We start from the raw sequence: 19,765 nt of genomic DNA, 5'->3' as shown, positions 1-19,765 counted from the left end.
GAGCCCTGGCTGCTCCACTTCCAATCCAGTTCTCTGCTATGGCCTGGGAAAGCAATGGAAGATGGTCCATGTCCTTGGGCCCCGGTACCCACGTGGGAGACCCAGAAGAAGCTCCTGGCTCCTGGCTTTGGATCAGTGCAGCTCTGGCCATTGTGGCCAGTTGGAGAGTGAACCATCAGATGGAGGACCTCTCACTCTCCTCTCCCTGTATAACTCTGACTTTCCAATAAATAAATAATAAAATCTTTTAAAAAATAAATAAATCTATAAAAATATGTATATAAAATCTTATTTGAAAGGCAGAGACGGATCTTCCATCCACTGGTTTACTCATGACCCTCTCTCCCTCCCCCAGCGGCTGCAGTGGCCAGGCTGAAACCAGGTCTCCCACTTGAGTGGCAGGGACCCAGGTTCTTGGACTGTCTTATGCTACCTTCCCAGGAGCATTCGCAGGAATGGATAGGAAATGGAAAAACTGGGACTCCAGTTGGCACTCTGATATGGGCTGCTGGTTCACAACATTGACCTCTATCATGGGCTTTTTTTTTTAAAGAATTATTTATTTTGAAAGGCAGAGTTACAGAGAGGCAGGGATGGAAGAGAGAGAAAGTCTTCCGTCCTCTGGTTCACTCTCCAACTGACCACAGCAGCTGGAGGTGGGCCAATCTGAAGCCAGGGGCTTCTTCCAGATGTCCCATGTGAGTATAGAGGCCCAAGGACTTGGACCATTTTCTGCTGCTTTCCCAGGCCATAGCAGAGAGCTGGATTGGAAATGGAGCAGCTTGGTTTGGAACTGGCGCCCATATGGGATGCAGGCACTGCAGGTTGTAGTCTTACCCACTATGCCATAGTACCACTTGCCCTACCCTTTTTTTGAAAGACAGAGCCAACTGAGAGAGAGACAGAGACAGATTTTCCATCCACTGGTTCATTCCCCAAATAGCTTCAACAGTCAGGTCTTGGCCAGACCAAAGCCAGGAGTTAGGGACTTCATCTGGATCTCCCAAGCGGGTGGAAGGGACCCAAGTACTTGGGCCATCTTCCGGAGACTGGATTGGAAGAAGAGTAGCCAGGACTCAGACCAGCACTTTAATATGGGGTGGTGTTGTCAGCTGCACCGCAGTGCTGGCCTGCATGGAACTGGTTTTCTTTCAGTTCCGAGAAAAGGTTTGGAAGATTGTTACAACACGTCATTCTTTGGCCTGCTGTGTCTCCAGGTGAAGTTCAGCGCCCCGGCTCTCTTGTATGGGGCTCTCAGAGACTACCAGCAGATCGGCCTGGACTGGCTGGCAAAGCTCTACCGGAAGAACCTCAATGGCATATTGGCAGATGAAGCTGGGCTTGGTAAAACAGTGCAGATCATTGCTTTTTTTGCTCACCTGGCTTGCAATGAAGGTAAGAGTTTGTTGATTCTTAGGTCATCTTAGCTTGGCAGTAGGCTGAGGTGCTGATCCTGAGGGTGAGGACGTGGCCCTGTTGTCAGCGTTGTGCCTGTCCTGTGGCCTCAGCAGGGTATGGCTCAGAGTATTTCTGTGAGCAAGCAGACAGCTTGTTCCCAGCTGTTTCAGAGTCGAGTGTGGCCCAGATTCCTAGCAGGCTGTGGCTGAGCCCCAGATGTCAGACGTTGTCTTGCTCTGAGGGCAGCAAAGCCGGCAGTTCAGCTCCCTGCTGTTGCTCAGCGGGCATGAACTGTGCTGTCTCTGCGGTCCTGGCTGCCCATCTAAGCTCATCTGATTTCCTAGTGCTGTAATCTATACGTCTTCTCTTGACTCCGAATGGGTTTTGCTTCTCTGGGGCAGCATTTCTGATCTGGGTGTCCTGCACGGGCTCAACTGCTCCTGCAGTCTGTGCCCTTCCAGCCATGCTTGGCTCCTCACTTCTTGCCACACAACTGGCACATAGCTTGTGTAGCCCTCTGGCTTCCCATCCACGGCCTGTGCGTTGCTGGCCTCGGGTTAGGTGGCTGTGTGCGGTGCCAGCCAGTTGCAGAGGAGGATGTGCCTGAGCCTCCTGACACAGGACAGGTCTCACATTGTTCCTGTGGCAGCAGAAGTGCTCAGGACGCACCTTAGGGTGAATTGTTTAGATACAGACTTAAGGCAGAGGAGAGAGGACTGACACCATCCTCTTCCCGTTTGTGTTCTCGCGGGAAGGGTGGCCACATCTGAGTGGTGAGGTCAGCCCCACTGGTGGGTGGCATAGATGCAAGTGGTGCAGTGGACTTGGAGCACCATGCTACAGTTGCTGCACGTATGGAAGTGGAAGTGGGGGGATCTTCAGCTGCCGAGTCAGCTGGATGTCCCTTCTGGTCACTTCTCAAGGCACCACAGCATCCTCATGAAGTGACCCGTGCCCTAGGTTCTCAGGAGCCCAGTCATCCTAGCGGAGCAGCATCTGGGCTCTGTTTTTAACTCAGAGGTTCAGTATCTAATGGGATACTGCATAGTTACTTCAAGATGGAGCAGCCAGCTGGTCTCACTGCTTTGTTAGATGAAGAAGGTGTTGGTCTGTTCACTGTGTTTGTACTGTTGTTGCCTGCTTTGGGCTCAGGACTGTGTGGTGCCCGACTCAGAGCCCTGTGGTTCCCTACTAAACAGCATCCAGCCCTGCCTACGCTATGCCTTTTCCCAAGCCCAGGACCCTCATCGTCCCCCTGAAGGAAGCAGCATGGGGAAGTCTGGGTCACCAGCATCATGGCTGTGGCACGTGGGGGCCGGTGTTCATAAAGTAAGGGCTCCTTGAATACAAGCGCTGGGCAGTCTGAAAACCGAGACGGCTGCCTGTGATAGACGTGCGTGTACTGGACACAGAGATGACCACATGAGAAAGAGACAGAGATACCTTCCATCTCTGGTTCACTTCCCAAGTGACCATAACAGCCAGGGCAGGACCAAACTGAAGCCAGGAGCCAGGAGCTTTTTCTGATCCCCTGTGTGGGTGCAGGGGCCCAAGGACTTGGGCCATCTGCTGCTGCTTTCCCAGGTGCAATGGCAGGGAGCTGAATGGGAAGTAGAGCAGCCAGAACTCGAACCAGTGCCCATATGGGATGCCATGTTGTGGCTTTACCTGCTAGGCCACAATGTCAGCCCCTATATTTTTACCCTGTATTTTCAAACTGTTGACCATGGATATCTGAAAACGAGAATTATCAAATACAGTTGGGTTGGAGGGATCTGACAACCACAAAAAATTGGAAGTAGTCTGAACTTCTAAATTAAACTAGGGAGATGTTTATTAACTGAACAAACACGTGCTTATTCATTCATTCCTTGGATCCTTCTCCGGGGGCTGCCTCAGCAGGCTTTGCATGCAAGGCAGTGATCAGAGGAGGGCCTGCCCCCAGGAAGCCACAGGTCTAAGGCAACAGCAAACCTGGTGAGGGCCCAGAAAAGGGTGAGAGTAGTGTCTGTGTGGGAGGAGGAGCCCAGCATGTGGGGAGCCCTGGAGCCCTGGACCCTGTCTCGTGTCAGGAGCAGCACCATAGCTGGTATGGCAGCCAGAGAGAGCAAGAGGCCTGCCAGGTGGAAGCATCAGAGGTGTGAGGGAGAGTTGATGCAGGCCTGTATCAGAGACTGTGACTCCAGAGTGCCAGGGTCTGTGAGAGCTGGGGCTGGGACAGGCTCTCAGAGGTGTGAGGGAGAGCTGATGCAGGCCTGTATCAGAGACTGTGACTCCAGAGTGCCAGGGTCTGTGAGAGGTGGGGCTGGGACAGGCTCTCAGAGGCGTGAGGGAGAGCTGATGCAGGCCTGTATCAGAGACTGTGACTCCAGAGTGCCAGGGTCTGTGAGAGGTGGGGCTGGGACAGGCTCTCAGCTGGGCTTGCATCCACTGGTTCTCCACAGCCTCTTGGGTTCCTCGTCCATGGTTACCCAGAAAACCACAGGAGTTCACTAGGTTTATCATTTGAGATTAGGGAATAAATGTTGATTAAGCTCACAAAAAACAAAAATTGCTCACAAATTCACCATTTTTTCATTGTTTACCTTTATAATTATTATTAAAGATTTATTTATTTGAAAGAATTACTTACAGAGAGAGGAGGAGAGACAGAGAGATCTTCATTCGTGATTAACTCCCCAGATGGCCACAAGAACTAGGCTGAAGCCAGGAGCTAGGAGATTCATCTGGGTCTCCCACAGGGGTGCAGGGACCCAAGCACTTGGGCCATCTTCTGCTGCTTTTCTCTGGTCATTAATAGGGAGTTGGACCAGAAGTGGAGCAGCCAGCACACAAGCTGGCACCTGTACGGGATGTTAGCTTTGTGGGCAGTGGCTTTACACGCTACACCACAATGCCAGCCCCTTCACTTTTTTTTTTTTTTTTAAAGATTTACTTATTTGAAAGAGACATGCTCTATCTGCTAGTTCACTTCTGAAATAGCTGCAGTGGTTAGGGCTGGTCCAGGCCAAAGCCAGGAGCCAGCAGCCACATCCTGGTCTCCCATGTGGGAGGTGAGGACCCAGGTATCTGGGCCATCTGCTGCCTTTCCAGGCGCATTACCAGCATGCTGTATTGGAAATGGAGCAGCAGAGACACTTAACCAGTGCTCTGACATGGGATGCCAGCATCGTAAGCAACAGCTTACCCTGCTGTGTCACAGCACTGGACCCCCTTTTTGAATTTTACAGGAAACATGCCATCTCCCTTGCCACTTGCTTCCCTCCCAGGTGATTTTGCAGGACAGCCCACGTGTGTCCTGCCCAGTCCTCCCACCCCTCGCCGACATGCCTGGACAGACAGCTCTTCCATCCTGAGCACAGCCTTGTACTCTTCCTCCAATCTTGCTTTCAGTTTGTGCATTTCCCTGCTGTGAGGCTGTGTCTTACAGTTTATCTTCCTCTTGGTGTTTTCCTGTGAACTTGCTGTCCCTGTCCTTTCTCCATTTTCTGTCGGTGGCTCCTTCATCAGAGTCAGGCAGTACTTTGCACGTTTGCAGTAGATATGTGCACTGCAGATTTTTTTTGAAGTCTCCCATTTCTGTGTTTAACTTAGGTTTATATTTTATTTATAACATTAGGGCTGAAGCCTGCTGGTCTGTAGTCTGATAACTTTTAAGAATCCTTATTTTTCTGAAGGATGGAACAGAAACTGCTCATCTCAGGTGGTTTGGATATTGTGATGAGTGGTTGGGCACGAGTGTGGATTGTGCCTTCAGGCTCATGTACCAGCTTGTGGGAGGGCGCTGCAGGCGCAGAACCCTGGCCTTGGGGTCTCAGGGTGGGGCGCTGTAGTCTCAGTGCTAGCTCTGTGTGCTGTCTTCAATTTCTAAGCAGGAACAGGCTCAAGGTAGGTGTTCACCCAGGGCTTGAACAGATGCTGGGCGTATTCAGTGGCTGTTGATCCATCGTCGCTTGGGCAGCACCTGCTCAGGGGCAGGATTCCCATCTGTGGCAGCACAGATGTTGCCAGGGAGGACCCTGTTCCTCCGAAGTCTGCCTCAGTTGAGTGTGGGTTATTACATGGAGAAGTGGTGCCGGGTGCCTGGTTTGGCCAGTGATCTTGTTTGGGGGTTTGTGTCTTATTTTCCTTTGTAGGTAATTGGGGCCCCCATCTTGTGGTTGTGAGGAGCCATAACGTGCTTAAATGGGAACTTGAATTGAAACGCTGGTGTCCTGGGCTCAAAACCCTCTCCTGGATTGGCAGCCACAGAGAACTCAAAGCAAAGAGACAGGTATTGTTTTTTTTTAAGAAGACATATTTCAAAATGTGAAGGTGTGTTTATTTTTTTATTAAAAAAAATGTGGGGGTGGGCATTTGGTGGAGCGGTTATGACACTGCTCAGGAAGCCTGCGTCCCATATTGGGTTCAAGTCCTGGCTCTGCTTCTGTTGCCAGCCTCATGCTAATGTGTACCCCGGGAGACAGCAATAATGGCTTAGGTAGTTGGGTCCCTACCTCCCACATGGGAGACCTGGTTTGAGTTCCTGGCTCCTGACTTAGGCTTGACCCAGACCCAGCTGTTGTAGGAATTTGCGGAGTGAACCAGTCTGGTAGGTATAGTATCTTTCCCTGTCTCTGTTGATCTCTCTGCTTTTCAAATAAAATAAATAAATAAAGTTTTAAAAAATGGCTATTCATTTACTTTTTAAAGGTTTGTTTTACTTATTTGAAAGGCAGAGTTTTACAGAAAGACAGAGAAAGATTGATCTTCGTCTTCTGGTTCACTCTGCAAATGGCTGCAATGGCCAGGGCTGGGCCAGGCTGAAACCAGGAGCTGGGAACTCCATCCTGTTCTCCATGTGGGTGGCAGGGACCCAAGCACTTGAGCCGTCTTCTGCTGCTTTCCCAGGCACAGTAGGGAGCTGGATCGGAAGTGGAACAGCCAGGACTTGAACTGGTGCTCATATGGGATGCTGGAGTCCCAGGTGGCAACTTAGCCCACTGTCCCACAATGCCATACCCTCTCATAAATTGAAAAAAGGAATTTTAAAAATTAATTTGTTCGAGAGGCTTCTTCTCTCCCCTAGTTCACTCTCCAAATGTCTGCAGTTGGGCTGGGATGAAGCTGGGAGCTGGACCTTAATCCAGGTCTCCCACCTGGTGGCAGAGACTCAAGCCATTACCTCCTGCCTCTCAGGTGTGTTAGCGGGAAGCTGAGATCAGCCAGCAAATCCAGGTACTCTGATACAGGATGCAGGCAGAGTGCAGAGTGCCAGCTCCCAGGTCACTGGCTGGTAAAAAACCAAACCTGCAGGTTGTGGATTTTGAACCCTTTGACAGCGTAGATTATGGCCATGAGCCCTGTTGTCCCCTGTGAGGACAGCTGTGTGTGCACATACACACACATGCACACACACAGACCCAGCTGCACGCAGGCTCCGTTTTCCTTCCCAGGGAGCGAGGTGTTCCCCTCAGGACAGAGGTGTCACTTGGGAACTGTAGTGGTTTTCTACCAAGGCCCCACTGATTGTCACAAGTGTAAATGAGAAGTGTAGCGCACCCTGAGTCCTGAATCATAAATCTATGAAATAATTTTTATGGAGATGTATATTAAGAATATTTGTATCGGCCGGCGCCACGGCTCACTAGGCTAATCTTCCACCTGCGGCGCTGGCACACCGGGTTCTAGTCCCAGTCGGGGTGCTGGTTCTGTCCTGGTTGTTCCTCTTCCAGTCTAGCTCTCTGCTGTGGCCCGGGAAGGCAGTGGAGGATGGTCCAAGTGCTTGGGCCCTGCACCCGCATGGGAGACCAGGAGGAAGCACCTGGCTCCTGGCTTCAGATCAGCACAGCGCTGGCTGTAGCGGCCATTTGGGGAGTGAACCAACAGAAGAAAGACCTTTCTCTCTGTCTCTCTCTCTCACTGTCTCTGTCAAAAAAAATTTTTTTTGTATCATACAGATAAGCTTCTGGGACACATTTGGACTTATTCCTTTTGTCTGTCCAACACTGTCTGGTACAGGGTCCTGTGTTAAAGTATCTTGAGCACAGTTTTTCATTGAACATAAAATTCTGGCTTGGACATTATTGTGTCTTGTAGTGTTTACTAAAAGATCGAGTACTTGCAGTGTGTTTTGTCTTCCTGGATGGATGCTTGTTGAAGCTGCCTAGAATGAGTGGTTTATTCACTGTTGCAGGCTGGGTAGTTCCAGGCCAAGGTGCCTATGGCTCAGTGCCTAGTGAGAGCTCAGCTTGTTCTGCTCCCAGGGTGGTGCCTCCTGCTGTGTCCTCCGTGAGGGGAGGGGCAGAGGACACATCTGGCCCGCAACACCATCTCCAGCTGTTTCTCTGTTGTTGGAAGTTGCGGCATAGATGTGTTTGTCCCCTGAATAAAGCCCTGTTCTGATTTTATGCCGTAAAGCTTGTTCCCTTCTGGGCCCTGCTTGTGCTCACCGTTTTTCAATCGATGACTGTTGGTGCCTGCAGAACAGCTTCTTAATTTGTCCACAGAAGAGCTTTAGCCTCCTAGAGGAAAGGATAGAAACGGAAACTCTGCCGTTTTCTCTGCAGTGATAGCAAGAACTAAGTAAAATTGTTCTAAGTGGGAACAGTGTAACTTCATGGTGAAAGTCATGCTAGTATGTTGTGATGATGATTGCAAAGACACAGGCGTGAGAAGACCGTGGGGTCTCCTGTCTGTGCCACAGGAGTGGGCCGAGCCCAACAGCTTCCACATCTGCATCACGTCCTACAAGCAGTTCTTCAGGGGCTATGCCTCCTTCTCCCGAGTGAGCTGGAAGTGCCTCGTCATCGACGAGATGCAGCGTGTGAAGGGCATGACCGAGAGGCACTGGGAGGCCGTCTTCACCCTGCAGAGGTCTGTCCCGCACTGGCGTTGTGTGCTGTTTGCACGTGGCTGCATGTCCTTTGTGGTTGACATGAGGGTGCTCCTGGGGGAAGTGAGGTTATTGCAGATAAATACATGAGTTGCCTTCCAGCTACCAAGAATGACACCTCACTTTAGCATGGTGCGCAGGGCAGAGAGACCCGGCAGCTCCCTGGGGCTGGTCCGTTTCTTCATCCCTTTTCCCAGACATGGCCAGAGAAACAGTCTCTGACCAACCTTATGTGTTGTGGGTTTCGCTGTGGTCTTTGCTGTTTGCAGTCAGCAGCGCCTGCTTCTGCTCGATGCGCCACTGCACAACACCTTCTTGGAGCTCTGGACCATGGTGCACTTCCTCATCCCTGGCATCTCCAGGCCCTACATGAGCTTCCCTCTGAAAACTCCCAGTGACGAGAACCAGGACTACTACCATAAAGTGGTCATAAGGCTACACAGGGTATGTATGGCTTTATGCTTTTTACTTAGTAAAATTCATGTGCCTTGTTGCAAATGTCTTACGGCATCATTTTTTGGAAAGAAAACAATCGGTGGGTATCTGGTTTTCCAGGTGACACAGCCATTTATTTTGAGGAGAACTAAAAGAGATGTGGAAAAGCAACTGACAAAGAAATATGAGCATGTTTTGAAGTGCCGCCTCTCCAACCGGCAGAAGGCCTTGTACGAGGACGTCATCCTGCAGCCTGGGTAGGTAAAGACTGGTGCCTGCCTCGCTCACCCTCAGACCCTCTCTGCAGCCTCAGTGGAAGGTGCTCCTTGCTGGGGTCCTGGGCTCTGCATCTGGCAGATGTCTCCACTCCCCCTGGGCTCACTGCAGCAGCTGTGTGAGAGGTTGGCAGGCGGTGTGTCTGGTTCTGCTGTCAGTCAGTGTGTTCTAGGCCTCTTGTTGGAACTGTAGGCTATACGGTGAGTACACACAATGATCATGGGATTTCTGAGGCAGTCCTTGACAGACTGCCCTAGGAGTGCAGTGGTCATCTTAGCATTTAATTAAAAGCAGAAGAAGTGGACAGCCAAGTGGTTATGACAGACATTGCTGGACGTTGTAGAAACCATGTGCATGGGCATAGGAGACTGCCCTGTTGCTGAGCCCTCAGGGTATACATCTTGATGGAACGCTGGACTCTGCCATCAGGTTGGAAACACCACTTTTACTTGATGAGGAGCAAGTTTGAGTGGAGAGGAATTGCAGTTCCTTTAGCAGCCAGGTTCAGCCCCTTGGGGAAGGAAAGGTCGTGTGGGTCCCCTTGCCCTTTGGGTACCTTCGTCGCCTCCCAGTGCATGCACAGACCAAGCTCAGGGGGTCTGGGTGTGGCTCTCCTGTGAGTGAGCCCAGGGCACAGATGCTCATACTTAAGTCATACTGTATGGCGCTGGGGCCTGCAGGCCAAGAGCAGATCTCATATGGCCTTAGGCTGGTTCTGTGGCATTTGCTTCCTGACCACAGCCCAGTAAGAACCTGTCTTGTCTTTGTGTGTTTTCCTCCTCCCTGAACCTGCACAGTTAAGCGTCCATGCACTCGCTCTGCACATGTTGCAGCCCCATCTGTCAGCACGTTGACTGCAGGAAAGGGTGCAGCCAGTCTCAGGTCCTGGATGGATCTCCAGTCCTGTGCGGTGACCGTGCCACACTTGCTGAACTTGGAGCCCCTGCCCACACTCTGACAGCTCACATGGAGCTCATTTCCTCCCTCTTGAGAGCCACAGGGTGCTGTCCTTCCTGTCTCTGTCAGGAGCTGACTTTCTGTTACGGTCCCCACACAGGGCACCGAGTCCCCTGCCTTCTCTGGAGCCTTCTTCTTTCCTGTATTTCTAGCTGTTCTCTAAACCGTGTCCTTTGTGCCAGCCTCACAGAGACATTCGAAGCCCTCCCTTTTCCTTTCCCCTGCACCTCTGTCTGCTCTGCAGGGCCGTGCAGGTGCTGTCTCTGCTGTCACTTCCTCAGTCCCCATTCTTCTTGGCCTGTGCAGTGTGGCTCTGTTCTAGTGACTGCATGCTGGCTGTACTGAGGGTGACTTGCAAGTGCTGGGTTTCCAGAGATCCCATACTGGCTCTTCGTGGTCTGTGTCTCATTAGACTCCCTTCTGCTGACTCTTCACAGTTGCTTCTGCACCTGCTAGGCCCCTTAAGTACCTCGATTCTGCATATCCAAACTCGGCCCGTGCTGGTTCTTCCCAGCCTGGCTCTCTTCCAGGTCTTCCTGCCTTGGGCTGGTCACTGATTACACGTCCAGCCACATGTTTGGGTTGGAAACCTAGCAAGGCTCTGCCCACTCCTTCCCTTTTTCCACATCTGTCAGACCAGTCCCCTCATTCCTATCTGGGACATGAGGTGCACTGTGCTTACCCTGGTGGCCTAGTGGCTCACCCAAGTCCCCTCTATTGCCCATAGAGACCTGTCCCAGTGTGAGTTGTGGGTCTGTCCATCTGTCTGCCTTTGCAGACGCTGTCCTGCAACAGGCACAGCCTGGCCTGCTCACCTGTTGCTTGGACTGTGCACTCCCCTGTGAGCACAGGCAGGAAGACTCTCCCTGGGGGCTCATTCTGCCCCTTCCTCAGCAGATTCTACCTGTCCTTCAAAGGGCAGGCATTTGACACAGAGGTGAAGTGCTGTGTGGGTACCACATCTCACAGCACAGTGCCTGGTAGGTGTGCTGGCTCTGCTTCTGCCTCCAGCTTCCTGCTAATGCATACCCCAGGAGGGAGCAGATGGTGGCCCAAGTAGTGGGGTCCTTGCCACCCATATGGGAAACTGAAATCAAATTCCTGGCTCCTGGATTCGACATCTACCCAGTCCTGGCTGTTGCAGGCATTTGGGAAATGAACCAGGGAATTCAAGCTCTGTCTTTCAAATAAACAAACAGATAATTTAAACAAAGAAACAAACAAAAAACATAAAAGAGTACACTCAGTTGCTTCCACTTGTCCTTCAGCACACTCATCACACTTGTGACTGGGTGCTCATCTGTGGAAGGGGACATGAGCTAGCCCCTTGTTCCTGTGCCCTGCTCATTCACAGGACAGTGAACAAACTGTCAGAGGTGTCACATCGTCACCTGCCGCTGGTGGGGATGTGAGCGAGAATTCTTGAATGATCCATGTAACTGATTTCTAACCAAAGCCGAGGAGAATGGACCGCTCTGTGCGTGTGGAATCAGGCTGCAGCCTGTGAGGAGCCTGGGTGGTCGGTCGGTGTCTCTGCCTGCCACTCAGATGGAAATGCTTCATGATCTTCCCCGTGCAGAACTCAAGAGGCCCTGAAGAGCGGGCACTTTGTCAGTGTCCTGAGCGTCCTGATGCGGCTGCAGCGCATCTGCAACCACCCAGGACTGGTGGAGCCCCGGCTGCCTCACGCCTCCTACGTGGCAGGGCCTCTGCAGTATTGCTTGGCCTCTCTGATTCTAAAGGCACTGGACAGAGATTTCTGGAAGGTAAGTGGAGAGTGCAGAAGGTTGAATCACTGCTTGAGGGCTTTTCCAGGCAGATTATAGAGAAAGCAATTCTTGGAGATGGTTTCCAGCTAACTCCCATTCTGCTTTTGGAGATCTGACACTTGGCGTGTTGAGCCACATTTCAGGTACACTTGCCCCAGGTGGTGGATTCAGAGGCCAGCTTCTGAGCGCTGCTGAGGGTCAGAGCCACACTGCACTGGCACAGAGGAGACACCAAATGCAAAATAAAATTATAAACTCAGCCACTTCCTGTGCAGTAATAGCAAATATTAAGAAAAATGAGTAAAATTATTGTAAGTGAGAACTCCGTATCTCTGCCACTCTCCCCTTGAAATAAATAAATAAATAAATAAATAAAATGTCTTAAAAACATTTAAAAAGTCCCACCTCCATACTTCCAGTCCAGTTTCCTGCTAATTGCCTGGAAGGCAGCAGATGATGGCCCCAGGACTTGGGTTCTTGCCACCCACATGGAGACCTGCTGGAGTTGCTGGCTTTGGCCTGGCCTAGCTCCCGCTGTTGTGAGCATTTGGGAGCAAAGCAGTGAGCAGAAGCTCTGTCTGTCTTCCTTTCAAACAAGCTTACAAAGAAGGGGGGAGAGCAGCCCAAATGAATGGATACAGCACAGGCTCTCCTTACAATAGAACATCATGCAGCCTTTAAAAGGTATGAAATTGGGGCTGACGTTGTGGTGCAGCAGGTTAAGCCGCGGCCTGCAGCGCCGGTAGCCCATATGGGCACGACTTTGAGTTTCGGCTGTTCCACTTCTTATCTAGGCCCCTGCTAATGTGCCTGGGGAAGCAGCGGGAGATGACCCAAGTGCTTGGTCCCCAGCACTCACATGGAAGACCTGGAAGAAGCTCCTGGCTCTTGGCTTTGGCCTGGCCCAGCCCTGGCCATTGTGGTCATTTGGGGAGTGAACCAGCAGATAGAAGACCTCTCTGAGGACAGTGCTGTGGCATAGTGGGCTAAGCCTCCGCCTGCAGCACCAGCATCCCATGTGGGCGCCAGTTTGTGTCCCAGCAGCTCCTCTTCCATTCCAGCTGTCTGCTGATGGCGTGGGAAAGCAGTGGAAGATGGCCCAAGTGCTTGGGCCCCTGCACTTGCGTGGGAGACCTGGAGGGAAGCTCCTGGCTCCTGGCTTCAGATCGGCTAATCTCTGGCTGTTGCAGCCATTTTGGGAGCAAACCAGCAGATGGAAAACCTTTCTCTCTGCTCTCTCTCTCTCTCTCTCTTTCTCTAACTCTACCTCTCAAATAAATAAATAAACAAAATTTTTTAAAAAATATCTTGGGGCTGATGCTGTGGCACAGAGGATTAAATCCCCAGCCTGCAGCACTGGCATCCCCTGTGGACACTGGTTCAAATCCTGGCTGGTCTGTTTCCAGTCCAGCTCCCTACTGATGTACCTGGGAAGGCAGCGAAGGATGACCCGAGTCCTTGGGCCCCCGTACCCACATGGGAGACCCTGAGGAAACTCCTGGCTCCTGACTTTTGGTCAGCTGAACTCAAGCCATTGCGACCAGTTGGGGAGTGAATCAGCAGAGGGAAGACATTTCTCTCTTTGTCTCTACTTCTCTCTGTAGCTCTGTCTTTCAAATCAATAAAATAAATCTTTAAAAAAATTATATATCTCCCTGTAACTCTGCCTAATTTTTCTTTTTTTTTTTTATTTACTTATCAGGAAGAATTAGAAATCTTCCATCTCCTGGCTCGCTCTCCAGATGGCCACAACTGCTAGGGCTGAGCCAGGCCAAAGCCCGGAGTTTCATCCAGGTCTCCTACATGGATTGCAGCAGCCCTTGTCTTTGGGCCATCTTCCACTGCTTTTCCCAGGCCATTAGCAGGGAGCTGGATTGGAAGTGGAGCAGCCAGGACTCGAACCTGCACACCCATATGAGATGCTGGTACTGCAGGTGTCAGCTTTACCTGCTATACCACAACACTGGCCCCTCTTTTTTTATCTTTTCTTTTTTTTTTTTTTTTTAAGATTGATTGATTTATTTGAAATGCAGAGTTACAGAGAGGCAGAGAGAGAAGTCTTCCATCTGCTGCTTCACTCCCCAGACGGCCATAGCAGCTGGAGCTGGATTGATCCTAAGCCAGGAGCCTGAAGCTTCTTCCAGGTCTCCCAGGGAGTTTGATCATCTGCTGCTTTCCCAGGCACACTAGCAGGGAGCTGGATCGGAAGACGAGCAGCCAGGACTTGAATTGGCAGCCATATGGGATGCCAGCGCTGCAGGCAGCAGATTTACCCACTATGCCACAGCGCCGGCCCCTCTTTAAAAAATTTTTTTTTTTACTTTAAAGGCAGAGTGACAGAAAGAGAGGGAGAGACAGACACCCAAATGGCTGCAGTGGTGTAAGCTGGTCCAAGCCCAAGCCAGGAGTCTGAGTCATGTCTCCCACATGGGTGGCAGGCGTCAAGTACTTGGACCATTTTTCAATAATTTTCCAGGTATATTAGGGAGCTGGATTGGAAGCAGAGCAGCAAGGTCTCAAACTGGTGGTCTGCTACGGGATGCTGGCATTGTGGGTGGCAGCTACGGGATGCTGGCATTGTGGGTGGCAGCTTAGCTTGATGCACTACAATGCCAGTCCTCTGGAGGTAGGACTGCATCTCGGGCACTCTTCCGTTGTGGGATATAGGTATCCCAAACAGCAGCTTAATCTTCTGTACTTTTTTTTGTTTTGTTTTTTGTTTTTGACAGGCAGAGTAGACAGTGAGATAGAAAGAGACAGAGAGAAAGGTCTTCCTTTGCCGTTGGTTCACCCTCCAATGGTCGCCGCAGCTGGCGCACTGCACTGATCCCAAGGCAGGAGCCAGGTGCTTCTCCTGGTCTCCCATGGGGTGCAGGGCCCAAGCACTTGGGCCATCCTCCACTGCACTCCCTGGCCACAGCAGAGAGCTGGACTGGAAGAGGGGCAACCGGGACAGAATCCGGCGCCCCGACTAGGACTAGAACTGGGTGTGCCGGCGCTGCAAGGCGGAGGATTAGCCTGTTGAGCCACGGCGCCGGCTGTACTTTTTGATCATTGTGTTGGCTGCTGCCATGAGCCTGCTTTGGGTGTACCTGCAGAATGGGACTGCTATACCGTAGGTCACAGTGTTTCACCCTTTGAGTGGCTGCCTGTTTCTTGTGAACAGTTGTCTCACATCCCCACCAACAGCACATGAGAGTCAGGTACCCTCTTGTACCCTCGCCAGCACTGGGGTTTGACTCGTCATCTTTGAGGTTTTGCTTGCATTATTTAAAGTCCTGGAGAAATACTGGTTGGTGCCACTGAAGCCATTGTCCTTGTTCCTTGAACACGGAGGTTCCAGTTCTGGTTGGGTTGGTACCACTGGACCTCAGCTTGGCTGTGCAGAGCTGCTGTGCTGCGGTCAGAGCGCTGCGTGCTCAGTGCACAGATGTCTCTTTCTGCCTCCGCTTCTTGGAGAGGACCCTCGTCTCCACACTTGTCTCAGCAGAGTGTCCCTACACTCTGCTTCTCCCCTCCCCCTGCCAACAGAGCCCAGGCTTTGTGGTGCTGCCCACACATGGGAAGACCTGGTGACCACTCTCACTCCCATTCTACGCTGGGAATGTAGCCGTGGCTGCCCACACCCTGAGTGGGTTGAGGTCTGTGGGGAGCCCGCTCAGGGAGGGGTTGCTCGGAACATAGTTTGTGCTCTCCTATATGCTGGCCCATTGCTTTTCCTGACTACCTCCCGAAGCAAGAGGTTTTTATTTATTTATTATTATTATTATTTTTTTTCCCTTTCTCAGGAACTTGATCTTTCTCTATTTGACCTCATTGGGTTAGAGAATAAAATCACTCGCCATGAGGCAGAATCACTGTCTAGGAAGAAGGTGACTCGGAAACTCATGGAGGAGATCTTCACCTCACCGCCCCCATCCGCACGGCCAGCGTCTGTGAAGCTGAAGGCGAGCAGGTGTGTGAGTGTGGGCAGGAGCTGCACATGCAGTGCTACAGGTCCCCACCCCCGGTGACCCTGGGCTGTCCGTATGGAAAGACAGTTCAGTCCACTGCCTCCTGGGAGTTTCCCAACTCACCTGTTCCAGGGAACCCAGCCAGGGACAGACGCTCCCTTGGTGGTGCTCTGTAACTGCCTACCCACCCAGAGGCACAGCCCTCCTTGGCTGTCTCTGAGCTAGCTTGGGTTTCTGGGGCATGTCAGGGCTGAATTTGATCTGTGGCCTGGTGTGGTGGCAGCTGGTATGGCTAGCCAGTGTGCCATCAGTGGGGAAGGCCAGCCGAGGGCTCGCTGTCTGACTGGTGGAGTTGGTGCTCTTACATCTGCCATGATGATTTTCGTAAGTACCTTGAGGTGGGGGGTGTTAGACGTATTAGAGGACGTACTCGGAGTGGAAGGGGTGCAGGCAGAATTGGCTGATGGGAAATATGCAAAGTCCTCGGCTGGGCTCAGAAGGAAGAGAAGGGAAACAGGTATTTTAGAGATAAAGAGCTGGTTCTACAGCTTGCTGGTGGCACGTTCTCATCACCATTTGAGAGCCTGCCCTCACTGGGGACATGCAGTGAAGACGGCAGATCAGCCCACCCTCCCAGTCTGGCTTTACTTACAGGCTTTTGAGAACCGTCCGTGCCTGTTTGTACAGGGGGTTTGCAAACTGCTATGACGATTTTCAGGTAAAAGACAAGGATGCCGCATCCTGCTAACATCCAGGAATGGCAGTCTGGCTTGGATCTGTGATTTCTTGTTGTTACCACGTGGCACCTTTATGATGCTGCCACGTGTAACCTCTCCTGAGCCACCATGGCATCATCCTGTTGCCACACACTGTCCATGTCACTCTACTCCAAACGATGTCAGAGACTTTGTGTGCTAGTTGTATTTTTTTCCACACTGATATGAATTTAAAAATTAAGATAACATTCATTCCCGTCTCACCAAGAACCAGAGGTGTGTGCAAAGTCTTGCAGCAGCTCTCCCAGGCTCCAGGTGAGCTCCTTTAGGCAGTGTTAGAATCTCTGCCCTGCCTTCTCTGGGCTGGGAACCGTCACAGCCTCCAGGGCAGGCCTGTGTCCCCTGGACTCTGTCTGTGCCACCCCTGCTGTCTGCAGCACAGTGACACTCTGTGTGTCTCCCCGCCTGGACTGATGGTCGTCCAGGTTGTTTCAGCCCGTGCAGTACGGCCAGAAACCCGAGGGCCGCACCGTGGCATTCCCCAGCACACACCCACCCCGGACAGCAACCAGCACCGCAGCCACTGCTGCTCCACAGGGCCAGCTGCGAGGACGGCCACCGGTTGCCACTTTCTCTGCGAATCCGGATGTGAAAGGTATACTTCACACGGTCGTCTCTGCTTGGCGCTTGTGGCCATTGTCACCATTCCCGCGTGGGGATGGGGTTCATCCATGGGTTCTCGGAAGAGGTCCTGTGTAGTTGTGAATTTTAAACGTTTTTATTTCATGTGATGGATTTTCCCCCATACCAGACGCTTCACCCTGAGTCACTGTTGATCTCGTGGTGGTGATGTGTACCTGGGTGGAGCATCTCCTTCTTCACACAGGCCAGTGTTCCCCCTCACCTGAGCATTGCTGTGGCGAAGAATGGAGTGAGGGACAGAAGATGATAAAAAGAGCTCCCTCTGACCCCTGGGCAGAGGGCTCCTCTGTATCATGGCCATCATGGTTTTCTGAGATGCAAAGCAATGTTCAGAACTGCCTTTTGCCAGAGTTGTTTGTAAAATAAGAGTGGAAACTGCTTTCTGTGTGTCTTGGGAAGTGGTTCCTAATTGAAGACTGATTGAGTTTGTTGGGCTCGCTCTGCTCCCCTGTTCATCCAGAGAAATGCCCTGTAGCGGCTGATGAGGAGCTCCAAGTGACCACGCCGCACAACGGACGGAGAATTGCATCCCTCACGCTTGTGCACTGCAATCAGCCCCTTCGTGGTTTTTTTTTTTTTTTTTTTTTTTTTTTTAAAGAGAGGGCTTCTCATTTGAAAGATAGTGTGAAATGTTTATTTTATTCTTTAAAATTCGGGTGTAAAATATTGCCTTTTATTTAAGAACCTCTAACAGCTTTGCACAAACAAACCTTATCAATTGCAGCAGCAGCAGCCCCGTTTCAGAGCTCTCAGGCCTCCTCCAGTGCTGCTCGACACCAGCCCGCCTCGACCTTCAGCACGGCCGCTAGCCCAGCCCATCCTGCGAAACTGCGGGCTCAGACCACTGCACAGGCCTCCGCCCCAGGCCCGCCCCCGCCCCAGCCCCAGGCCCCCGCGCACGCGGCCGGGCAGAGCCCGCTGCCTCAGAGGCTGGTGCTCACCTCGCAGGCCCAGGCCCGCCTGCCCAGTAAGTGGCCTTGCCTTCCCGGGTTCTGCCGTCTCTGTACCACAAAGAGGTTGCATTAAGAACACGGGGGTGTCTGAAGAGCCTTTGCTATCCACTTCTGTCTTGTCCCAGATCCTGTGCTGCTGACCCTGAGGTCTGTACCAGGGAGGGGCCTCTTCCCAGCTCAGCACCAGGGCCTTCTCTCTGCACTTCCCTCTTCCCACTGCCAACTCTGCTTTCCTTCTGAACTCCCAGCCCGCTGTGCTGTGTGCAGCCTGCCCGTAGTGTCAGCCACCAGCGTGCTCTGGGGCACCTGTAGGAAGGTGACAGCAGGTGCTCTGGAGCAGCAGCTCCTTACCAGCAGTGTGGACTGGCGTTAGGCCTCTTAGTACCTAGTTTAAATTGGGGATTTGGAATGAGTAATGGCTCAGCTGAGACAGTTTGTAATGATTTAATGGCTAAAACATCCCAATGTTACCTTTTTTTTTTTTTTTTTTTTTTTTTACATATATATATAGAACTTTTCACTGTGGCCAGTGAGGTCAACATGTTTTCAAATCTTGTGTGTTCCTTAATTTGTTCTGTGGAAATCATCATAGCCTAAACTGTTACAGGTTGTGTCATTCCTCTGATGCCATCTCAAGTACTTTATTTCTTGATTGGACAAAAATTGTGTCAAGGCTTTTCAGGAAGCACAAAAATAGTGGTAGAGGGTGAGGAGACACTTGAGCTCAGACCAGTTCTCCCCACGGAGTCTCCTGCCACTGCCAGTGAAGAGTAGCTGCCCTTGTCAGCCACCCTGCGGAGAGCACGCTTGGCTGGACGCCATCCCCTGGGACGTACTGCTGTGCAGAGGAGCTGTGCTCCGGGGCTGGGAAGCAGGCAGAGGCCCTTTCTCTGCTCTCGGTCTTGAGCATATGCGGACCCAGGGGGCTGACGGGAGACTTCACTTCTGTGCATAAACTTCTGTCTCCTATTTCATTCCCTTCTTGTTCATGGGTCTCCTGTGGGCAGGGTCTCTTCAGGTGTTTTCCAGTCTTTTACTAACTGTTCTCTTCATAGCATCACTAATAATTCTGGCATGGATTTTCTTGGGAGTAGCATTTAGACTCGAATATCGACCATTGGGTAAAATCCCTTAAACTTGTTTAGTGACAGCCTGCAGGTAGTTCTTGTTTGAGATGGGCTTGTTATGTCTGAGTTATGTTTCAAAATTTTAAGCACTTAGATTTTTTTCGCAGTAAATAGATCAAGTCCTATGGTCTAATTCAAGTTGGTATGAAACTTTTATATCTTAAAGTTTAATTTATGTACTTAAATATATTCCTAGATTTTGTATAAGTTATAGGTGTCATTAAGTTCAGTTACTCATTATTTCCTATATGCAGTGATGTAATCTTTTCTTGTGATTTATTTATTTGAAAGGCAGAGTTACAGAGAGGGAGAGAGAGAGATCTTCCATCTGCTGGTTCACTCTGCAAATGGCTGTAGTGGCCAGGGCTGGTCCAGGCCAAAGCCAGGAGCTTCATCCAGGTCTCCCATGTGGGTGCAGGGGCCCAAGAACTTGGGCCATCCTCTGCTTTCCCAGGCCATTAGCAGGGAGCTGGATCAACAGTGGAGCAGCCAGGACTGGAACAGGCACTCACTTGGGATGTCGGCGTTGCAGGCGGCAGCTTATGTACCTCTGTGAGCTAACTGCACACATACTTTTTCAAATTTTGAAAGTTTTCTGAAGTTGA

General features: G+C 51.3%; 1 protein-coding gene across 12 annotated transcripts in view; it reads left to right on the top strand.

The window, feature by feature from the left end:
• EP400 (E1A binding protein p400) overlaps positions 1-19,765 on the top strand; it is a 116,712-nt gene that overhangs the window by 49,678 nt on the left and 47,269 nt on the right. For 6 of the 12 annotated variants that reach the window (XM_062182060.1, XM_062182059.1, XM_062182056.1 and 3 more), the window contains 10 exons: positions 1,218-1,395; positions 5,535-5,671; positions 8,084-8,253; positions 8,542-8,716; positions 8,828-8,964; positions 11,520-11,706; positions 15,498-15,664; positions 16,864-17,033; positions 17,805-18,047; positions 19,452-19,712. In XM_062182060.1, coding sequence (XP_062038044.1) covers positions 1,218-1,395; positions 5,535-5,671; positions 8,084-8,253; positions 8,542-8,716; positions 8,828-8,964; positions 11,520-11,706; positions 15,498-15,664; positions 16,864-17,033; positions 17,805-18,047; positions 19,452-19,712 — 1,825 coding nt within the window. The remainder of the gene's footprint in view (positions 1-1,217; positions 1,396-5,534; positions 5,672-8,083; positions 8,254-8,541; positions 8,717-8,827; positions 8,965-11,519; positions 11,707-15,497; positions 15,665-16,863; positions 17,034-17,804; positions 18,048-19,451; positions 19,713-19,765) is intronic. The other 6 variants (XM_062182062.1, XM_062182061.1, XM_062182066.1 and 3 more) reach the window with 2 other exon arrangements.

Source organism: Lepus europaeus, chromosome 23 (assembly GCF_033115175.1).
Source record: "Lepus europaeus isolate LE1 chromosome 23, mLepTim1.pri, whole genome shotgun sequence".
NCBI classification, from domain to species: domain Eukaryota; kingdom Metazoa; phylum Chordata; class Mammalia; order Lagomorpha; family Leporidae; genus Lepus; species Lepus europaeus.
This window is presented reverse-complemented; position numbering and strand designations above follow the sequence as displayed.